Raw genomic sequence first — 19,929 nt, 5'->3', positions numbered from 1 at the left:
ACAGGTGCCCTGGGCACCCCGCAGCCTCCCCCTGGAAGGGTCTCTGCCCTCCTCCCGTTCTCCACGCGGCTGCTCCTTGCCGCCCACTGACAGCCTCAGCCTAGGCCTCTTGCTGGTCCCTGTCACGGAAACCACGGTGCCCTACCGGGATTTGCGTTTCTCTGCCACTGCCTCTGTGTCCACCTGTCTGCAACAGCACCCACAGAACGGCAGCCTGGACAGGGGAATGCTGGTGAGCTCGGGGCCCAGCAGGGCAGCCGGCAGCACCCGCGGCCCCTGAGCCCCCAGGAAGTGGGGGAGCGGGACAGAAGAGCTGATGTTTGAACGCTGATTCTGTTCGCTTGCTGCGAATTTCCATCTCGGCGGCCAGGCGTGACCAGTGGCTCCTGCGTAGTGGGCACTGACATGCAGGGCCTCCACACGGGGTCTGTGGCCCCCAGCACACAGTTAGACACACAGTTCTGGTCCGCTGAGCTACGCCGATGCAGGGCCGTGCCACCTCGCTTGTATCCGCTTCCCTGGCACTGCAGGAGCGGATCTTCCCACGCACGCATTGACCACCGGAGCTGCTGCTTCCTGCTCAGCTCCTCCTTGCTGTGAGCTTCTCAGGACAGCAGAAATTCAGCCTGCGATTAGCAGATGGGAGGGAAATGCGCGGATCATCCCCCTCCATGCGGAAGTTCTGAATTAGCACATAGTCAGTGTGCCACTCTGTTCCTTTGTGGTTCCTGAGTAGAAAGTCTTCCAATTTAACGAGAGACAGAGACTTTACTTCTCACCCAACAGCTTTCAGAAGAAAAGAGATCTCATCCAGAGGCTGGTATTCCTACTGGCGCCCTAACATTCCTTTTTCAAAGAGATTAAATCTCCACAGACCAAATGGCCGGCAACAACTCCTAGAAGAGAGACCAGGAAGCTTTTGCGTATGGAGGAAAATCCCTTCCCCACCGGGTTGCGATGTCGCTGTGGGTTGACAGGCTGGATTTCTGACTAGGAAGGAGCTTTCGCTTCCGAAACCTGGGCACAGGTACCATTGCTGCAGGTGTGGCCCGAAGCAGGTGCCAACGGCCGGCTGCTCATGTTGCCAGACCCCACCCCGGGGACAGCCTGGCATCGAGACCGCTTTGGGGGCAAGGCACACCCGGAGCCGCCCTCCTCTGTTTTAAGATCTCTTCAGGGGAGGGGGATTCTTACCACAGCCCCGAGGTCCTGCCCAAACGCACACACTAGAACAGCCGGCCCAGTGCGCCAGCAAGGTGCAGAGAAAGGGCCCTGGACAGAGGACAGCCTGGGGGTGCCTCCCTCTGGGCCCCCGAGCACCCCTACAGGTGGAGCCAAGCTCTGGTGGGGGGGGGCTCACGTCCTCAGCAAAGCCCGGGTGCCTTGTGTGGCTCAGCCACTGGGCTTCAAATGAGTGATTTTTCACTGTGGTTTAATAAGATTTCCTACCACTGACACCTGATAGGCACTGCCCATGCTAGTGGCTGATCCACAATCTGAACAATTCGTTGTTGACTGTAACAAAACTCTACCAATTTCAGAATGACAATTTCTACTCATGCTGAACTGCAGACAGACAAATACAGACACCCTCTTGATGGAAAGAAATCAGGAAGTACTTGATGCACGCTCGTGGCTCGTGGAGGTCTGACCCACACCTAACGCTCTTCTTAACACAGCTTCTCCAAGGGAAAAGAGTGAGGCGGGTGAGGGGCTTCCGGGCCCCCAGCTGACAGCTCCCTCCTGGGTTTCCCTCCCCCACAGGTCCACCTGGCCTGCCTTTTACATGGGGATTTCTGAATTTAGATTTCATCACATCAAAATGAAAAAATCAGATTCTGTTACCAAAAAAGTGAATTAGGAAAATGTTTCTGGCTGGCAAAGTCTCTACTTCTTAAAGAGAAACGCCATGATCAGGGCTGTAACATTGTAATCGCTTCCTTCAACATGAGCAGGCGTGCACCTGCGGAACCTCCTCCTTAGGAAGCAGCCCTCCCCGGATGGCCACTCTGCTAACGGCTTGGCTGTGTCCGAGTTCATGTCCCTGCACTGGTACTTGTTACACCCAACAGGAGTTAGTGTTGCACTAAAAACCAAGCAAGGCGTTCCTCCGCCACCACCTCCCCCTGCAGAGAAAGGAGGGCGACGCAGAGGGGGGCCCCCAAGAAGGGATCCCCTTGGACTCAGGTCTCCCAGGACCACTTTTAATACCCAGATTGGAGGAAGAAGAGAGAACACCTAGAATGAACACCTGTAAGAAACACATGAGGAATAGCGCTAAGGAAAGACAAACGCTAGGGCCCCTCTGTGGCGCACGGAGCCGGCCCCTCCAACACTGCCCGAGAGCTGACCATGCAAGCCTGGTGCGGAGCAGGCCCCGAAGGGGAGACCATGGCCATCTACACACACACACACACACACACACAGGCACACACAGGCACACACACTCACATATACTCTCACACACTCACACATTCTCACACACTCACGTATACTCTCACACACTCACTCATACACACACTCACACAGTCATACACACTCACATATACTCTCCCACACTGTCATACACACTCACACACATGCACACACTTACACACACTCATACACAATCACATGTTCTCACACTCACATATACTCTCACACATATACTCTCACACTCACACACACTCATACACACACCCTCACACACTCACACACTCACACATGCACACACAGTCATACACACACATACACACTCTCACATATACACATATTCACATATACACTCACACACTCTAACATACACACACTCATACTCACACACTCACTTATACACGCTCACACACTCTCACACTCATACACACTCTCACATACTCACACACATATTCACACACTCATACACACTCACATACTCGCATATACACTCATACTCACACACACAAAACATACTTATACACACTTATACCCACACTCATACATTCATTCACACACTCATACTCTCACACACATACAACATTCTTGTGCACACTCATATACATTTAAACACACTCGTACATTCACTCACACTCATATTCACACACACAACATACTTATACACACTCGTATACACACTTATACACACACACACTTGAACATTCACTCACATTCGAGCAGTTACAGAATCACACACACCCATAGACTTACACTCAAATACAACCACACAGTCACACACACTGACACACACTCAGGCACACACTCCCTCTGTGCCATGTCGCCCCCACACAGTCACCACCACACATCGTTCACCTGAAAGCCGGCAGTGGGTGCCTGACCTTAGGAAGCCCAGCAGCTGGGGAGCACCAGGGGAGACCTCCCCGGAGGCCTAGACACAAACAGCTGCCCCAAACCTACAGGCGATAAACCAAGGGACGGAGAAGGAACTTCTCAAGGGTGCGCCAGCCGGCCCCTCTCGAGGCCAACACTAAGCCCAAGGCCTCCTGCGGCCAGTCTGGTGGCTGCTCCATCACAGCACACGGCGTCCGTGCTAATGGAAAACAGAAATATTCGGGAGGCCCTGGGAGGGTCTTATTTCTTGGATGGGAAGTGAGGACTTGACGTTCTTTAGGCCCGCTGGTCAGCTCCAGACAAGCACAGTAAATAATGAAGTGGGAACAGGGACTGGGGAAAATCTAGGGGCAGAAAAAAAGGACCTCTTAAAAACAACACATTAGATTTCAAAGCACTAAGAATTGTTATTTTCCTTTCATATCCCTGGCTCCTTCATGGATGCCGGGTCCCGTTCAAATGTTAGTTTTACTGGAGTGTTTTATTGCGGCCAAATTAACACCCAGACTGGAGTTAATGCTCATCTTTGTTCAGCAAATGCAGACTCCCAGACCTCAGCGAGGTGTTGAACACATGTTAACACTCAAGGACACTTCACACCAGAAAAATGCACCAGTTTACCAAAAAGCAGGGGCGCCAAACCATGCACCTCATCCACACAGGCGCCTGGAGGCTACTGCCTCATCCCCAGTGCGAGCTGGGGATGAGCACGCGTGGGTCTTGCAAAGCACCACCACGTCCTGGCACACCATGGCACTGCAGGAGGATGGTGTCACCACACACACACACACTGCAGGAGGACGGTGTCACCACACACACACACACTGCAGGAGGATGGTGTTACCACACACCATGGCACTGCAGTGGACGGTGTCACCACACACCATGGCACTGCAGGAGGATGGTGTCACCACACACACACACTGCAGGATGATGGTGTCACCACACACCATGGCACTGCAGGAGGACAGTGTCACCACACACACACACACTGCAGGAGGACGGTGTCACCACACACACACACACACACTGCAGGAGGACGGTGTCACCACACACCATGGCACTGCAGTGGACGGTGTCACCACACACCATGGCACTGCAGTGGACGGTGTCACCACACACCATGGCACTGCAGGAGAACGGTGTCACCACACACACACACACTGCAGGAGGACGGTGTCACCACACACCATGGCACTGCAGGACAACACAGTGTCACCACACACCACACACTGCAGGAGGATGGTGTCACCGCACACACACACTGCAGGATAGGACAGTGTCACCACACACACACACTGCAGTGGACAGTGTCACCACACCACACACTCAGGACAGGACAGTGTCCCCACACACCACACACTCAGGACAGCACAGTGTCACCACACCACACACTCAGGACAGCACAGTGTCACCACACCACACACTCAGGGCAGCACAGTGTCACCACACACACACTGCAGGACAGGACAGTGTCACTACACACACACACTGCAGTGGACAGTGTCACCACACACCACACACTCAGGGCAGGGCAGTGTCACCACACACTCAGGGCAGGACGGTGTCACCACACACACACTGCAGGAGGAAGGCGGGTGTCTCTGATCGATACCCAAGAGCTCCAACAGTGCTACCTCTCTCTGTACTTAGCCCCGAGGCGGGAAGCGTGACATAAATCTTCTTCCCTGTGGGTTGTCACCGCACAGGCGTTCTGGGGCCTTCCACCGAGGCCTGGGAACACGGCATGCCAAGCCACAACATGGCTGAATGTGGGCTCTATTTCATCTTGGCAGAGGAGTGGATTCCGCACACAAATTAACATTGTTTCATCTCATCCCGACACCGTAATGTCTTCTCCATACACCTGTTCTGACATTTTCATGAAATCATTGCATCCCAATCAACCGAGTGGGGAATTAGCAGCGTTACCAGCATTCTGAAAACTGTGGCTTATTGTTCGAATCTGAATATCCCGTCCCCATATGCTGCCTTGGAAGATAAATTCAAGGTCCAACAGCCTGCAGATTTAAAAGTTGACCATACGCGGGTTTGAGTTCAGAATCCCTCTATGTCCAGATACGCCAGGCAGTGCAGTGGGTCACTTTTAAAGTGAATCGAATTTAGGACTTTCCTAGAAAATGAACCCCACTTTTTTCATGCGAGAGCATTTTAAAATTTAATAAACAACCTCTGCGTTGTCATTGCTGAAATTTCAAATCATCCTTGTTACTGTTGCGATTCAGGTCAACGCTGATCTCTTTGCTATCTGACGCACTTCCTTCCATTCCCCATACAACAGATTCAAGTGCGATGACCTCACTGTTGACTTCCACTTCCCGCAGGACGCCAAGTGCAGATGCTGCTCACGTTGAAGGTGCTGACTGAGGGGCGGGGCGTCCACTCCAATCCGTTGACTCCCAGATCGTAGCCTCAGAAAGCCCATGCGAGAGAAAACCGCTCTCGTGACTTTTGTTCTATTTCTAATCGTTGCTAAAATGAATTTGCCAATTTCTCATATTTTTATCAGTGTCATTCTGTGATGCGAGAAACGCTCACCTAATCATCTGCGTGTGGTGAGTGAGCGTCTAGCAGGGCTCCGGCTGGATGGGTTTGTGTGTGTGCAACAGCTCTGCCAGGGACAGGACAGCGCAGAAAATCCTCAAACTGCAGCGCCCCCTAGGCGTGTCGTGGGGGAAACGCCCATGATTTGCTGATACAGAAAAATGTAAAGCAAACCCGGAAATGCTTCTCACTCCTGAAGAATGGAAAGAATATTCAGTTTGCCAGTGGGGAAAACGTGCAAACATTGGAAGCTGGCGCTGCTCTGGCTAAAACGCCTGATTACTCCCACTTTCTCCTTATCCTGCTCAAATACTTCTCACCCCACCGGAGCTCAGCCAATGCTGTTCGTTTCTATTACCTCCTCCAGACAAAACTAATAATCAATAACCTTTCATGCATCCATTTCATTAAACTACTATAATACACATGACTTGTAGATTTAGGGGCCCATCTCAATTCCTCACCCTCTCCATTCCCAAAATGTAAGCTGTGAAGTCCACATGAGATAGCATGCTAGAATTTTCAACTCTCCAGTCGGGAGTACACAGAAAGCCTGTAAAATTAACAAGGTTTCCAGCGGCCAAACATCATGTCCCCTGACTTCCAAATGGTCTCCCAACTTATACACCACACAGGTGGAACAATTATCCTATCTATCTATCTAAATAGCTAGCTAGCTATCTAAATAGCTATCATCTGTCATCAATTTATCTATCATCTATCTATTCATCATCTATCATCTATCCATCATGTACCCATCATCTTTCATCTGTCATCCATCATGTATCTATCTATCTATCCATCAGCTATCAATTATCCATCATCGATCAATCTATCATCTGCCTGTCACCTATCAATCTATCCATCACCTATCAATCATCTGTCACCTATCAATCTATCCATCATCTATCAATCTATCATGTCACCTATCAATCTATCCATCATCGATCAATCTATCATCTGTCACCTATCAATCTATCCACCATCTCTCTCTCTCTCTCTTGCTCTCTCTCCAGATCAATTCAACAAGCAGGGACACCCAGGTCTGGGTTACAGAGAGCCTGTGTCCAGGAGCAGCTGGGCATCGTGAGCCGCTCACAGACCACAGCAGCAGTGGGGCCGGGTGAGCCAGTGACCGGGCTCGGGGGCACGGGCTGGCCTGAGCCAGTGACCCAGCACGGCCGCCTTGTGGGATGCGAGGCCGTGGAAGGACACTGGCGGGACGGCCACTCAGGCTGTGGCTTCTCTGGAAACCGGCGCTGACCCTTCACTCAGATTCCTCTCCGGGTGCTGTTCCTGGGCCAGGAGCAGACGTGGGTGCCACCTCCCAGCCCACGTGTGGGCAGGCTCGCCCAGAGCTATCTGGAACTGTTAGAGGTGAGCCCGCGCGAAGTCCCTGCACCAGGGAGATAAGTGCCCGCGGCTCCTTGCGCTAAATGCACAGAGCTGAACTGCGATTGAAAACTTCATGATGCGAAGACTGAAAATCACAAGGAGGAGGCAGGCAGCGTTTAATCTTCTGTTGGATGACAATTCAAGATAGACCGATAGAGATACCTGCCGCCCGATAAACCAGTCAATAGTGCAGATGGCAGATACCGCGGGAAACAGACACCAGCCGCCCGCTGCTCGCTCGGGAAGCCCGGCCCCGTGACTGCCCAATCCCGCCGTCACGCAGTGGCTGGGGGAGCACCCAAGTCCTCCCCCGTACACCGTTCCAACCGGCACTTCTGGTCGCGCAAGGTAACCTCCCCGAGAAATGGGGGTGGGCTGCCATCTCTGAGAGAAGTCGCGACTTGAAGAAGACGCACATTTTTAGGTGGAGATGTTGCTGGTCAGTCTGTGCTTGCGTTTCCTAGGTTTTTTTTTCTCCTAAAACACCAACCGCAACACACAAATGGAAAAACCAGATAAACCACTGGTTCTGGCCCAATGAGTGAAATGCATAGCCTGCAATGAATAAAATGAGACAAGCTGGTGCCTGGAGTTTTGCACTGTGTGTGTGTCTGTGTGTCTACGTGTGTGTGCATGTGTGTCTGTGTGCCTGTGCGTGTCTCTCTATGTGTGTGTCTGTGTGTCTGTGTGTGCATGCATCTGTGTACATGTGTGAGCGTGTGTATACGTGTGCGTGTGTGCATGTGTCTCTGCATCTGCATAGTGAGTCTGTGCACGTGTGTATGTGTGTGTGAACCCACTACGCATATCTAACAGTTCTTAGTAGGCACGTATTGCTGCCCTTACGTGGAGGAGATCGGGGAGGCTATCTCTGACCCTGGTTGTCTTAATGGATTTTATTTATTAAATAATTCACCAGCATCTCTTCTGGGAAAAATGTCCAATTGTAAGAAAGCCAAGAGCGACCAATGTTTATAGAAAGGAGAGTCCGTGACATAGCTTTGCTCTATATCCTTTATTAGGTAAAACTGTCACACTGCAGACTGTTCGTTTAATTTCCCTTTCTTGTGGCTCTTCTGTTTCGCCCTAAATGCCAGTGTTTGCCGGGGAGCACCGCTGGTTTCTCTCGGCGCTCCTTGCGGCATGCCTCCACCTGCTGGAAAGAATCGGGCATTTGCTCACCAGGTACTCAGGAACACCTATGTTCATAACACAGAAGAAAAGAGAAATTATAAATACACAGAACAGAGGTTTACTTATACACAGCACACGCGAATTGAATATTGTGCATCAACCCACCACAAAATTGTGCAATCAAGGTATCTAAAATATAGTTTGGAATGAAAATAACTTCATTTTAGGGAAAACAGTTTACGTTGGTGCAAGTGATCCAGCGTATTTATCAAGACACAGTCAATTAAAGGTGAAATGTAAATCGTGGCATTAGACCACTGGGTGTTAACAAACATCGCGCTCTCCCCAGCTGCAGTGGCCGTTCCCGTCCGTGCTGGGAGGGGTGCTGACGCCGGCCGCCTGTGCCCGTCTCGCCCCGAGGTGCTCCCCAGCGCCGTGCAGGTGCATGGCACACGGAAACACCACACATTCATATCATTTACCTGGCAGATCAGGAGCCATTACCGGCTGCTGTATAAATTCATATTTTGTCACTCTTTAAAAAAGTGGATTATTACTGACCCAATAGACCATAGCAGTTCCGAAGAAGCCATTACCGTGTGTTGTGTAAATCCTTCCTGGTGCGTGTTTTATTGACCCGGTGGAGCCATCAGGGCCCCTCGTGTCAATCCAGCTGCCATGCGTGTGCACCAAAAGCACATGCCCCAAACACCACGGAAACGGAGGCCGAGGCGAAACCACCGCCTTCCTGTCCACTAAGCCACGCACAAGAGTGGGTGCTTCCACCGCAGTGCCGTCCTCGCACTTCCAGGATCTCGGAAGAGGTTGGGATTTTGAAATGTGCAGAGGGCAGGAGTCATGGAGAACGCGGAAGATGGCGGAATTCGAGCTGACCAGCTTCCTGTACCTCGGGCTTCCTGGAAATCTGATGAGATTCTTATGACATTGACTACGCACTTGTGTGTTTTTCCACGTCTGTCCTCTTCTTACAGTTTTGTAAACAGGCTTCGGAGTATCTGGCTGAGAGAACTCAGTTATCTGTACCTCCAGCAAAAATACAATAGGCCCAGAGGCCTCCTGCTTAGGGCGAGCCCTCCGTCCCAGTGCTGGAGAGGCCACGCGGCGGGGCCATCCTGTCCACCAGGCACAGACCAGCGGGTTTGGGATGACAACCCAGCTGTTGGCCGTTCTGCCTCCTGACGTTGCCAGAACTATGCAAACCAGGGTGCCTTCCCACGCTCAGACAGGACCTGCTCTGGAGATGGCACTATGAACAACACACAGAGGCGGCGTGGCCGGGAGGAGGCCGGCGTGGCCGGGAGGAGGCGGGCTCACCATCATCGGGCTCACGCCTTCCCCGCAGGCTGGGAGCAGGCAGGTGCAGGGTATTGAAGCTCAGGAGAAAATGTGAATGCAATGATGGCCTCCAAGCACACAGACAGCAAAACCCAGCTGATTAAAGAGACCAACAGTTCCTCAAGGGACGGAAGAAAGAGAGAGAGTGGGAGAGGGGCGATTCAGTGCCTGTATTCTTTTCCCTGTGAAAAAGTGGAGACGCACATTTTGTGTTACTTCCATCTGTAATCGTGGTAATCACTAACCTGCGAGCCTGAAGCTCGTGGGCTATGAGATGCAGAAGCTCAGACCCAGAGCAGTCAGCGAGCTGGATTGTCGCCTCTTTCCCACATCCGCTCGATGGGTACAGTGAAGAGCCACGAATTTATAACGGTCACCAGGCACTTCTCTTGGAAAAGCATCGCTTAGTTTCATCTTGCAAATACATGTGAACCGCTGCTTGGCGCCACGTGTGTGCTCCAGAGAGGAGCACGGCGCGCCGCCTTCCTAACGCCTGGAATGAAGCATGAGCGAGCTCTCCCAGGAGCCGTGCGTGACGAATCGCGAGCGAGTGGTCCTCCGCCATCCTCCGGGGAGAATTCATCGGAACTCACCCCAGGTTGCTGCCTCTCCACCCCGGAGGTCTCCAGTGGCTGCCGCGAGAACAGAGCCGTATCACCGGAGCAGCGATCCCGGCTGGCAGCCGCCACAGAGCAGCTGAATGCAGGTGACCGTGCCCCTCGTAACGGAATCCCAGCCTCCCTGGCACCCACAGGGCCCGTCCACGGCTGGAAACCCGGGTCCTCCCCGTGCTGAACCCTTGAGAGGACGCGGAGGTGGAGGAGGGACAGGACACTGGCTTGCTGCAGCTCTGACCATGAACTTGAGGACGTGAACTTGAACGTGAGGGCACACACACACACACACACACACGCACACTGTGCACGCAGAGACTTACACACCAGTGACTGCCCCTTGCCAACGGGACCCCTACACAGACTGCTCTGGAATGGAAGGCACTCTGGTTTGGGAAGTCTGCCAGGCCAGGGCAGGCTGAGGTGCCGCGGCCCGTGCGGCACCACCTCCCAGGAGACCCCAGGCCCACGGTGGTCACAGCCGCCGAGGGCTCCGCACTCGCCAGGGACATACACATCCACCGTTTACCGCCAGAAAAACAAAGATCCCACTCTGCTCCCCAAAGAAGGAGGGAACGGAAGTTCCTCCTGGAACGCGAGGAGGAGGATTCTCGTTAAGTACCCCGCCATTTCCCTGCTGTCACTCACGCTCTGGTCCAGCCCGGTACAAAGAAATCGGCACTCAGTCACCAGCAAGCATTTCCACGTGTGGCAAACGCGATCCTAGTGGCACACAAGACAGCTCGATAAAGGAGTCACAGACCCGTCAGAAATGCCGGGTCCTGGAGGCAGCTCCTCAGAACCCGTGTTTCAGGGAGTCGTGCCCGGAGCGCCCCGTGCAGCACACACCACCGCCCCGCACACTACACGTGTGTGCAGCACGACGAACCACAGGCCCAGGGCTGCTCTAATTACAGGGCGATGGCGCACGTAACAAATGCCTGGGCCCCCGCGATGGCGCACGTAACAAATGCCTGGGCCCCCGGGCCCGGCACGCTGGGCTCACACCTCCCTGCATGTTACCAAGCTCACCCGTGATTTCCAAGTGTCAAGACGTCCACCCCAACATGCCTGTGATTTTCACGCCGAGCCAGAGAGCACATCTCTCGGGAGTGGGTGCCGCCACGCTGGTCAGGGTCTCCATTTTTACAGCCGCTGCATGCCAGGCACAAAGGGTGAACCTGATCGCCAGGGACAGCCTCTGGTCGGGGAGAAGCACCACAGCCGCTCTGCTGTCTCTAGACCCCTGTGCACCCTGCGAGAGCCGTGGCGCTGGGCGTCGCTCACCCACACTGCACACACCCATACTCACAGAAGTGCCCCTGTCAACCCCGACCCTGACAGCGCATCCAAGGCAGGGGGCCTCCCCTGGGGGACCCCCTTACCTGGCCGGTGAGCACACAGACAGGGCACACAGACAGAGCAAGAAGGGCCTCTAATTCTCCATACAACTTCACTCAGCTCCCGATACATTCTGCATGAACATAGAGGATTCGGTCGTGGGCATTATGCTGCAGGTTTATTTATGGCGACACGGGGATCAGTGGGGTGGGGGAAAGCTCTTACACTCGCCCCGTGCGAGGCAAAGGGATCTTGGTCCATTCTGAGGTTGGTGGGATTTTTAGGGACATGGAGAAGCAGACGGACAAGCAGCTCAAGTGGGAATGGAGATGGGGTGGGGTCTCCTGAGAAGTTGGTGGCTCTGGGCCCCACGAGCAGGCATGGGTTGGAGGACACCTGTTCCCCACGGGCAGGTGTGGGTTGGAGGACACCTGTTCCCCATGGCAGGTGCGGGTTGGAGGGCGCCTGTTCCCCATGGCAGGCATGGGTTGGAGGGCGCCTGTTCCCCATGGCAGGCGCGGGTTGGAGGGCGCCTGTTCCCCATGGCAGGCATGGGTTGGAGGGCGCCTGTTCCCCATGGCAGGCACGGGTTGGAGGACACCTGTTCCCCATGGCAGGCACGGGTTGGAGGGTGCCTGTTCCCCATGGCAGGCACAGGTTGGAGGGCGCCTGTTCCCCATGGCAGGCATGGGTTGGAGGGCGCCTGTTCCCCATGGCAGGCATGGGTTGGAGGGCGCCTGTTCCCCATGGCAGGCATGGGTTGGAGGGCGCCTGTTCCCCACGGCAGGCACGGGTTGGAGGACGCCTGTTCCCATGGCAGGCTGGGTTGGAGGACGCCTGTTCCCCATGGCAGGCACGGGTTGGAGGATGCTGTTCCCCATGGCAGGCACTGGTTGGAGGGCGCCTGTTCCCCACGGGCAGGCATGGGTTGGAGGACGCCTGTTCCCCATGGCAGGCATGGGTTGGAGGGCGCCTGTTCCCCATGGCAGGCATGGGTTGGAGGGCGCCTGTTCCCCATGGCAGGCATGGGTTGGAGGATGCCTGTTCCCCATGGCAGGCACAGGTTGGAGGGTGCCTGTTCCCCATGGCAGGCATGGGTTGGAGGGCGCCTGTTCCCCATGGCAGGCATGGGTTGGAGGGCGCCTGTTCCCCATGGCAGGCACGGGTTGGAGGACGCCTGTTCCCATGGCAGGCACGGGTTGGAGGACACCTGTTCCCATGGCAGGCACGGGTTGGAGGGCGCCTGTTCCCATGGCAGGCACGGGTTGGAGGGCGCCTGTTCCCCATGGCAGGCACGGGTTGGAGGGCGCCTGTTCCCCATGGCAGGCACGGGTTGGAGGGCGCCTGTTCCCATGGCCGTTCTGCCGAGACAGGATTTAGAAGTGGAACAAACATGCTGTGAGGCATTGTTGCAAGCAAACATCTGCAGGACAGCAACCCCGGAGATCCAGCTCTCCCTGCTTCCCTGAGCGCCATCCAGCAACAATGTGCCTGCTTCAAACCAGAGAGGATGGAAACCATGCAGCCAGGACAGGGGAGAGGGGCTGGGCGCAGCCACGCCCCCGGCCGGCTCTGGCCGGCACCCAGCCTCCGGACCGAACGCTCCTGGACAGTCTTCTCTGCAGGGCTCCCAACAGTGTCACCCACTTTACTGCAGATCCTGACGCCGCGTCTCCTTCTCCCTGAGCAAAGGGTGCAATTTACGTCTCCGCTCCAATTTCCAGTGATCCCTCCCCCCCTAGGCTGAACCCCTAACCCATCTTAAACACGCCGCCACCGCCATCCCCCCATGAAGAGAAGGGCTCCCTGTTTCTCCAGCTGCCTCCCCCTGCCCCCAGAGTGAACTCGAAGCAGGGGCGCCCTCGTGCCGGCTGACCCGCCTGCTGTGAGCCATTGTCTATAGAGAGCAGGAGAATCCGAGAGCTTTTGTGCAGGAGGAAAGAGAAGACAGATATTGTGACGTTGGATCCTCCTTTCTTCTCCTTTTTTTCCTTTTTTTCCCTGGATCCAACAGCTGCTACCCCTTACAACTGGTGATGGATCTCGGAGGAGTGTATCTGTCTCACAATTAGTATCTGCATCACCACAGGCAGCTAATAGCCGACTTGCCATCCTACCTGGTTTAACCAGAGCAGCCCTGATGTATGGGGTCCGATGTCCCTGGCCAGGTCCTCCTTGGGGAGGGCCACGCTGTGGGGGTGCTGGCCAGGATGCTCTCCAGTGGCCGGGCTACCCGCATGTCAGGAGAGCACCCAGGGCGCGGCCCCGGCCCCCCATCCCCCGACTTCAGCACAGACCCCCTGCACTGTGAGGCCAAGATGAGTTCCAAGCTTCACATGCATCCGACCTAAGTGCCAGCAGCCTTTGGTGGGGAGGCTGTTGTCAGTGGTGCCCAATTCCATCCCATACGGGCACCAGTTTGAGTCCCAGTGGCTCCACTTCCAATCCAGCTCCCTGCTATGGCCCAGGAAAGCCGTAGAAGATGGCCCAGGTGCTTGGGTCCCTGCACCCACGTGGAAGACCCTAAGGAAACTCCTGGATTCGACCTAGCACAGCCCAGCCATTGGGGTCACTGGGGGAGTGACCCAGCTGATGGAAGATTCTCGGGTCTCCCCCTCTCTGTAGCTCTGCCTTTCAAATAAACAAACAAATCTGCAGAAGAAAAAGAAGGAGGAGGAGGAGAATAAAGCCCTGCAAAGCCCACGGGGAAAGCTGCAGCTCCCGTGGCTGCAGGAGAGGCCCGGCTGCCCTGGGCCTGCATCACAGACATGTCTACGTGGAGAGGAGCTGGGGGCGGGGACTGGAGCAGACCCCGTGCCAGCCCCGCCCTCAGCAGGCGGAGCCTCCTGATCTCCCTGTGACTCCAGTCTGGAAAGCAGAGGCCGGTGGCACCGCCACTCATTCTCCATTTCCTGCAGTACTGACAAACAAAGCAGAAAAAGAACGGAGAGAGGGAGGGAGGGGGAACCTCATCCTAACAGGATTTTCACATCCAGCGTTAATCTTTAATGCTTACCTGTGAAGAACAAGCAAGTGTGTCCCCCTGGAAGAAGGCTCGGCTCTGCCGTGTCTGCTCATGCTGGAAAATTCAGAGCCAAGCCACTAAGAGGAATGAGGGAGCTGGAGCGAGAGCCCCGGAGGGCTGGGGCCAGCTCCGATCCTGCAGCTCCCAGCAGAGCGGGCCCGTGCGTCCCGCCAGCTTCACGCCCACACGTGGCACCAGCCATGCTCAAGTGCGTGAGTGTGGCCCCAGAAGCGGTTTGGGGGCTCTGGGATTCACTGGAGCCTGGGTTCTTCCCAGGCACGCCCAGCTCCTGTGGGAAGGGCTCCCTGCAGTCTCCCACTCAACGCCTGCGTCAGCCCGAGCGACTCCACTTCTCCCCAGCCTCAGCCTCGCCGAGAGGGCCCAGCTCCCTGGGCAAGGTCGCCGTGCCAGCCTGCGCTCTGTCCTGCATTGAAGGTCGCACACACTCAGCTCCTGCTACAGGTCAACGCCGGCTGACCAGAGAGCTGTGCAAGGGCCCTGCACACGCCTTAGACCGAAGAACATTCTAGATGGAGCAGCCGCACAAGTCTGTACGAGCAAGTGTCAAAAATGTGGCACATACAATTAAAGCCACTGGGGACCGGCAGACAGGCAGTTCAACCAGGAAGAGGAAACACGTAAGAACGGGGCAGGGCCAGGGAGGCCTCAGGACCACAGGTGAGATCAGGAGCTCCAGGTGCCACACAGGCCGGCCCTGGACACTCGAGGGACTTAGTGTGCCCACCCTGGCATCCCTGGCATCACGGGAACCAACCACTGCCTCTTCTCCATGATGAAAACGCCACAGAGAACTCCAACGTAAGCAAAAAGCAGCAAGCAGCGTGAGTCTGGTTCCGCCGAGTTTACGTGTGATATAAATTCAGTGATTCGTCAGCCCCCGCGCCCCCCGCCTGCATCAACCCCACCGAGCCAGCGTGGTGGCCCAGGCACCACCGAGAAGCAAACATAACACCCAAGATCTCCCTGCTCCGTGAATCGGCGCAGAATTGGGTCTGCATCTCCAAATTCTGTATTCTTTTTACAGCATCATTCCATGTGTAAGCTGGTCTTCAGTCAACATTCTGGATGGTTTCTCTGGAGCAGTGACTTAGGCGCACCTGCTGGGAAGCAGCGGCTACCCCAGGCACCCCCCACTCTTCCTCCCTTTCACCTCTGCCCCCAGCTTGAGGTAAGTAATGCTGTTGCTGTCTTACGGATGACGGATGTGAGGTTCAGAGTTTTTGGCAAAGCACTCAGAGTTGCATAGCCAAGAAAGAGCAAGAATTCAAAAGCGAGCTTGCTTGCAATCAGAGCCCAAACTCTCTCCCCTGTCCTAAAATCACCCTTGGCCCTTCAAGATGCCCTGATGCGTCCCAGGAACTCACAGCTGCGTACCAGGTCACTCCTCACCCACGCGAGAGTACTGGGGTGCCAATCAAAGTTAAGTCACAGAGTTCACTTTTTAAGACTAACATTCAATTAGAAGTCACTGATAGTTCACTTCATCCATGCCACTGTCACCAGTGCAGATCTCGCCAAGACTGCCGCTATTCTCACCACGTCCCTGGTCACAGACTAGAGTGTCCATTGGGCTCACACGCTCATCTGAAGAGCATGGCTCCCACGTAGCAGTCAACAAGAACACAATTTTCAAATCACCTCCCAAAGCTGTAGACACCCAACCTGCGTTGTATGTACGTCCACACTTAGCAAGCTAGCAGCTATGACCTGCCCTCGGGACTGCTAACAGTGCTTTGTCACCAACAACTCCCCATTTCCAGGGGTCACCGTGTCCTGTGAGCTCACCTATGGCTTTAACTCAAACCACGCCCCACCATCACTTCCTGAAAAATCCAATCCATTCAATCGAAAGCAAGAGAAACCTGGGTCTGTGCTGTGTGTAGGTTAGCAGGTTCACGGGACGGTACCCGAGCATGTGTCTAGTGCCGTGAGCCAGGCACCGCTGCTGAAAACCCTCCCCTTGGTTAACCCTAAAGCCCAGCTCACCCGTCCCCCTAATTCTTGGCTCAGGTGTTGTGGTCTTCACCCTAGGTCCCCAGAAACCGTGATTAACCAGACCCCCATCCCAGTGCACTGACGCCGTGCGTGATCACGTCCTGCCCACTGGCTCTGACCCCACCCACGTGCTGAGACCCGAAGGTTCTCCCCTCGAGCCTCTGCACCCGCACTCCACGCCCAACCAAACCTCAGCCCTGAAGGCTGCAGCTCTCAAGTGTCTCATTGTGACCAGCACTGCCAGGCCCACACCTTCCTGGGTCCACACCTGGACCACAGCAGCAGCTGCTGCCTGCAGATCCAATCCAGTGCCACCCATGCACACTGACACTCAGACTCCATTTCAAGCTCTTATACCAGGGGCCAGCACTGTGGTATAGCGGGTAAAGTCGCCACCTGTGGTGCAGGCATCCCATATGGGCGCCAGTTCAAGTGTCAGCTGCTCCACTTCCAATCCAGCTCTCTGCTGTGGCCTGGGAAAGCAGTGGAAGACAACCCAAGTCCTTGGGACCCTGCACCCACACGTAAGACCTGGAAGAAGCTCCTGGCTCCTGGCTTCAGATTGGCGCAGCTCCAGCTGTTGCAGCCATCTGGGGAGTGAACCAGCGGATGGAAGACCTCTCTCTCTCTCTCTGCCTCTCCCTCTCTCTCTGTTCACTGGTTCACCCCTCGTTGGGGCCGAGGAAGTTTGCACGGACGATGGATGTGACTGGCGGGGATCGCCATTTACGTCATCCAGGCAGGACCACGATCCCCTGCCGAGCCTGACGAGTTCAACCCCTCGCCATCTTTGTCCTGCTACCCCGGGGAGGGGGCGGCCAGAGAGGGGGCAGAACCACAAGCTGCACACTGCCCCAGATCAACGGGTGGTCTTCAAAAAGCTTGTGGAGAACGGAATTAAGAGATGAGTTTACTTTGGTGCAAAAAATGTGAGATTCATGCTGGCGGGGGTGGGGGGCGTAAGGAGACCAGGCATCGCTGGGTGTTGCGTGTGACACCAGCAGGCCAGAGCATGGTGGGGCGGGAGTGGGGGCTCGGGAGTGACATCCCAAGGAATGGGCTGGGAGGACGCCCATGAGAAAAGCAGCCCGCATAGGGGAACTCAAGAGGTCGCGGGCGAGGCCCTGTCCTGGTGCGTCCTGTGACACTGGCATCCACACCGGCATCCCATGTAGGAGCGCCAGTTCAAGTCCCAGCTGCTCCGCTTCCAATCCAGCTCCCTGCTAACGTACCTGGGAGAGTGCTGGATGACGGCTCCAGTGCTTGTCCCCCCCCACCACCACCACCCCTGTGGGAGACCCGGATGGAGCTCCAGGCTCCCGGCTTCAGCCTGGCCCCGCCCCCACTATTGCAGTCATTGGGGAGTGAACCTGCAGATGGAAGATTCTCTCGCTCTTGCTCTCTCGCTCTGCCTTTCAAATCAATCAATCCTTTTAAAGGAGGCAGAGGGACAGCTCCTGGTGGCACTGAGGGAGCCCCGGCTGAGGACGGGCGTTTGGGCTGTGTTTGAATGGCAACAGCCGGCACGCCCTTCCCCGCCACGGTGTTGGCAGCAAACTCGCTCAGCTCCTGTGCCTGGAAACGCAAGCCGCCGGTGCATCCCTGGTGACCGCAGCCCCTGCGTGTGCTCCTCCCGGCGCCATCTGTGAATCCCCGTCACCCTGCTCACGGCTCCCCTGCCTGCACCTACAGGGTACCCGCGCATTCGTAAGTGATACTGTGATCTGCATGAGTTTAGACAAGAAAGGGGCCCCTGTGTGCGTCCTCACCTTCACTAAGAACCGAGTACTGGAGAATCGCAGGCAACCGGCTCCTTGGAGGAGCAGCCACGCGCCATCACCACACAGCGGGCAGCGAGCAGTGCTAGTGACATCTTGTGGTTGGAGCCCGTGACAGCCGCTCCTCAAACCTCCGCTGTGATCGCACAAGCTGTCCGAGAGCATCCAGCCCTGTCACTACTCATCCATCAGCCAGGAGACATCTGGGACTCTGCGAGCTGCTGCCAGGACCCACGAATGCGCCCACCCGAACCTCGCCTTCCCTGCTGGGCTTGGCCTCGCGGTCCGCAGGCCTGCCAGCTTCCCTCCCACCCAGGGCGAGTTTGCTGGGAAACTGCAGTCCTATCCTTCATTCACACACACACACAGACTCTTCTCCAGTGTAGCGGGCAACTGTGGTGAGCCCTGAACCCTGTATGCGAGCATTGCCGAGGAGGAGAGGAGAGGCGCCGTCGGTCAGCGCGCGCCCTCGTCCAGGCACAGAGAGCGGGGGCCGGGACGCAGGTGCACACTCCTGTCCCCCACTCCTGCGGCTCCCAGCCCTCGCGCTGCTTCTCACGGTGTGGAGGTCCCTGAGCAAGGACTTCCGACTCTGGACACTTCCCGCGTCCCTGGTGGTGGGGAAAACTGTAAAAGGACCAGGAGTCTTTGTGGAAAATGCAGATCATGAAGAATCTATTGGGGGATTTCAAAAATTTGCAGCAACAAAACCAAGTTTTCTCTTTAATCCCATTCTTCCATGAATCTGTGAGGGACTCCGCTATTTCATTAAAGCAGGGCACAATACGCTTCCTTATTTGTAGTTTAAATATGTATTACATTGTTTTTAATTTCTTGCATTGTATCTCTTTTAATTTTAACTTTACAAAACACAAATTGTGAGGCAGGGATACGGGGAGTTCCCACACCCGCTCATGAACCCAAAGAGATGCGGATTTGCGTGACCTCAAGGCCAGCCCCCTTTAAACCTGACCTCCTGAACACGGCATCGGGGCCCAGTTCCAGCCTCCTTGGCGCGCCCACCTGCCCAGTGCCGAGGCTCCCATTCTAGGTGTTATCACAACAGCGTAATTCACCTTGAAGACAATCTGCCAATGTGAGGACTGGGGACATCACCATCACCGATTTTTTTCCCAACAGAGAATATTGGAAAGAGAGAGAACACACTTGCGTCCCACACACCAAGAACCTCAGGGTCAGCCCTGCCACCAACTCCAGTTCTCTCTCATCAGCCTGCGGTAATCCTGCCCCTCTGGGCAGGAGCAGGTTAGCCTAGCTGTGGAAGGGCAGGAGCCGGTGCCTCTAGGGACAAGGCCTGCTGAGCTCCAAGCAGAGGGCTTCGTCCCACCCTGAGGCCCCACAGCAGTGGTTCAGGTCGTGCACTGCACAAAACAGAGTGAGA

The 19,929-nt window shown here is 55.5% G+C and overlaps 1 protein-coding gene across 10 annotated transcripts in view; it reads right to left on the bottom strand.

Moving 5' to 3' along the window:
- Nucleotides 1-8,267: 8,267 nt before the first annotated feature.
- The window catches only part of ZNF516 (zinc finger protein 516), a 162,995-nt gene continuing 151,333 nt past the window's right edge, over nucleotides 8,268-19,929 (bottom strand). For 9 of the 10 annotated variants that reach the window (XM_070049855.1, XM_070049856.1, XM_070049852.1 and 6 more), the window contains exon 5: nucleotides 8,268-8,462. In XM_070049855.1, coding sequence (XP_069905956.1) covers nucleotides 8,350-8,462 — 113 coding nt within the window. In that variant the 3' untranslated portion in view covers nucleotides 8,268-8,349. The remainder of the gene's footprint in view (nucleotides 8,463-19,929) is intronic. The other variant, XM_070049861.1, reaches the window with a different exon arrangement.

The sequence above is a fragment of the Oryctolagus cuniculus genome, chromosome 10, assembly GCF_964237555.1.
Source record: "Oryctolagus cuniculus chromosome 10, mOryCun1.1, whole genome shotgun sequence".
NCBI lineage: Eukaryota > Metazoa > Chordata > Mammalia > Lagomorpha > Leporidae > Oryctolagus > Oryctolagus cuniculus.
Note: the sequence above shows the minus strand (reverse complement) of the source record. Positions and strands in the feature narration are given on the sequence as shown.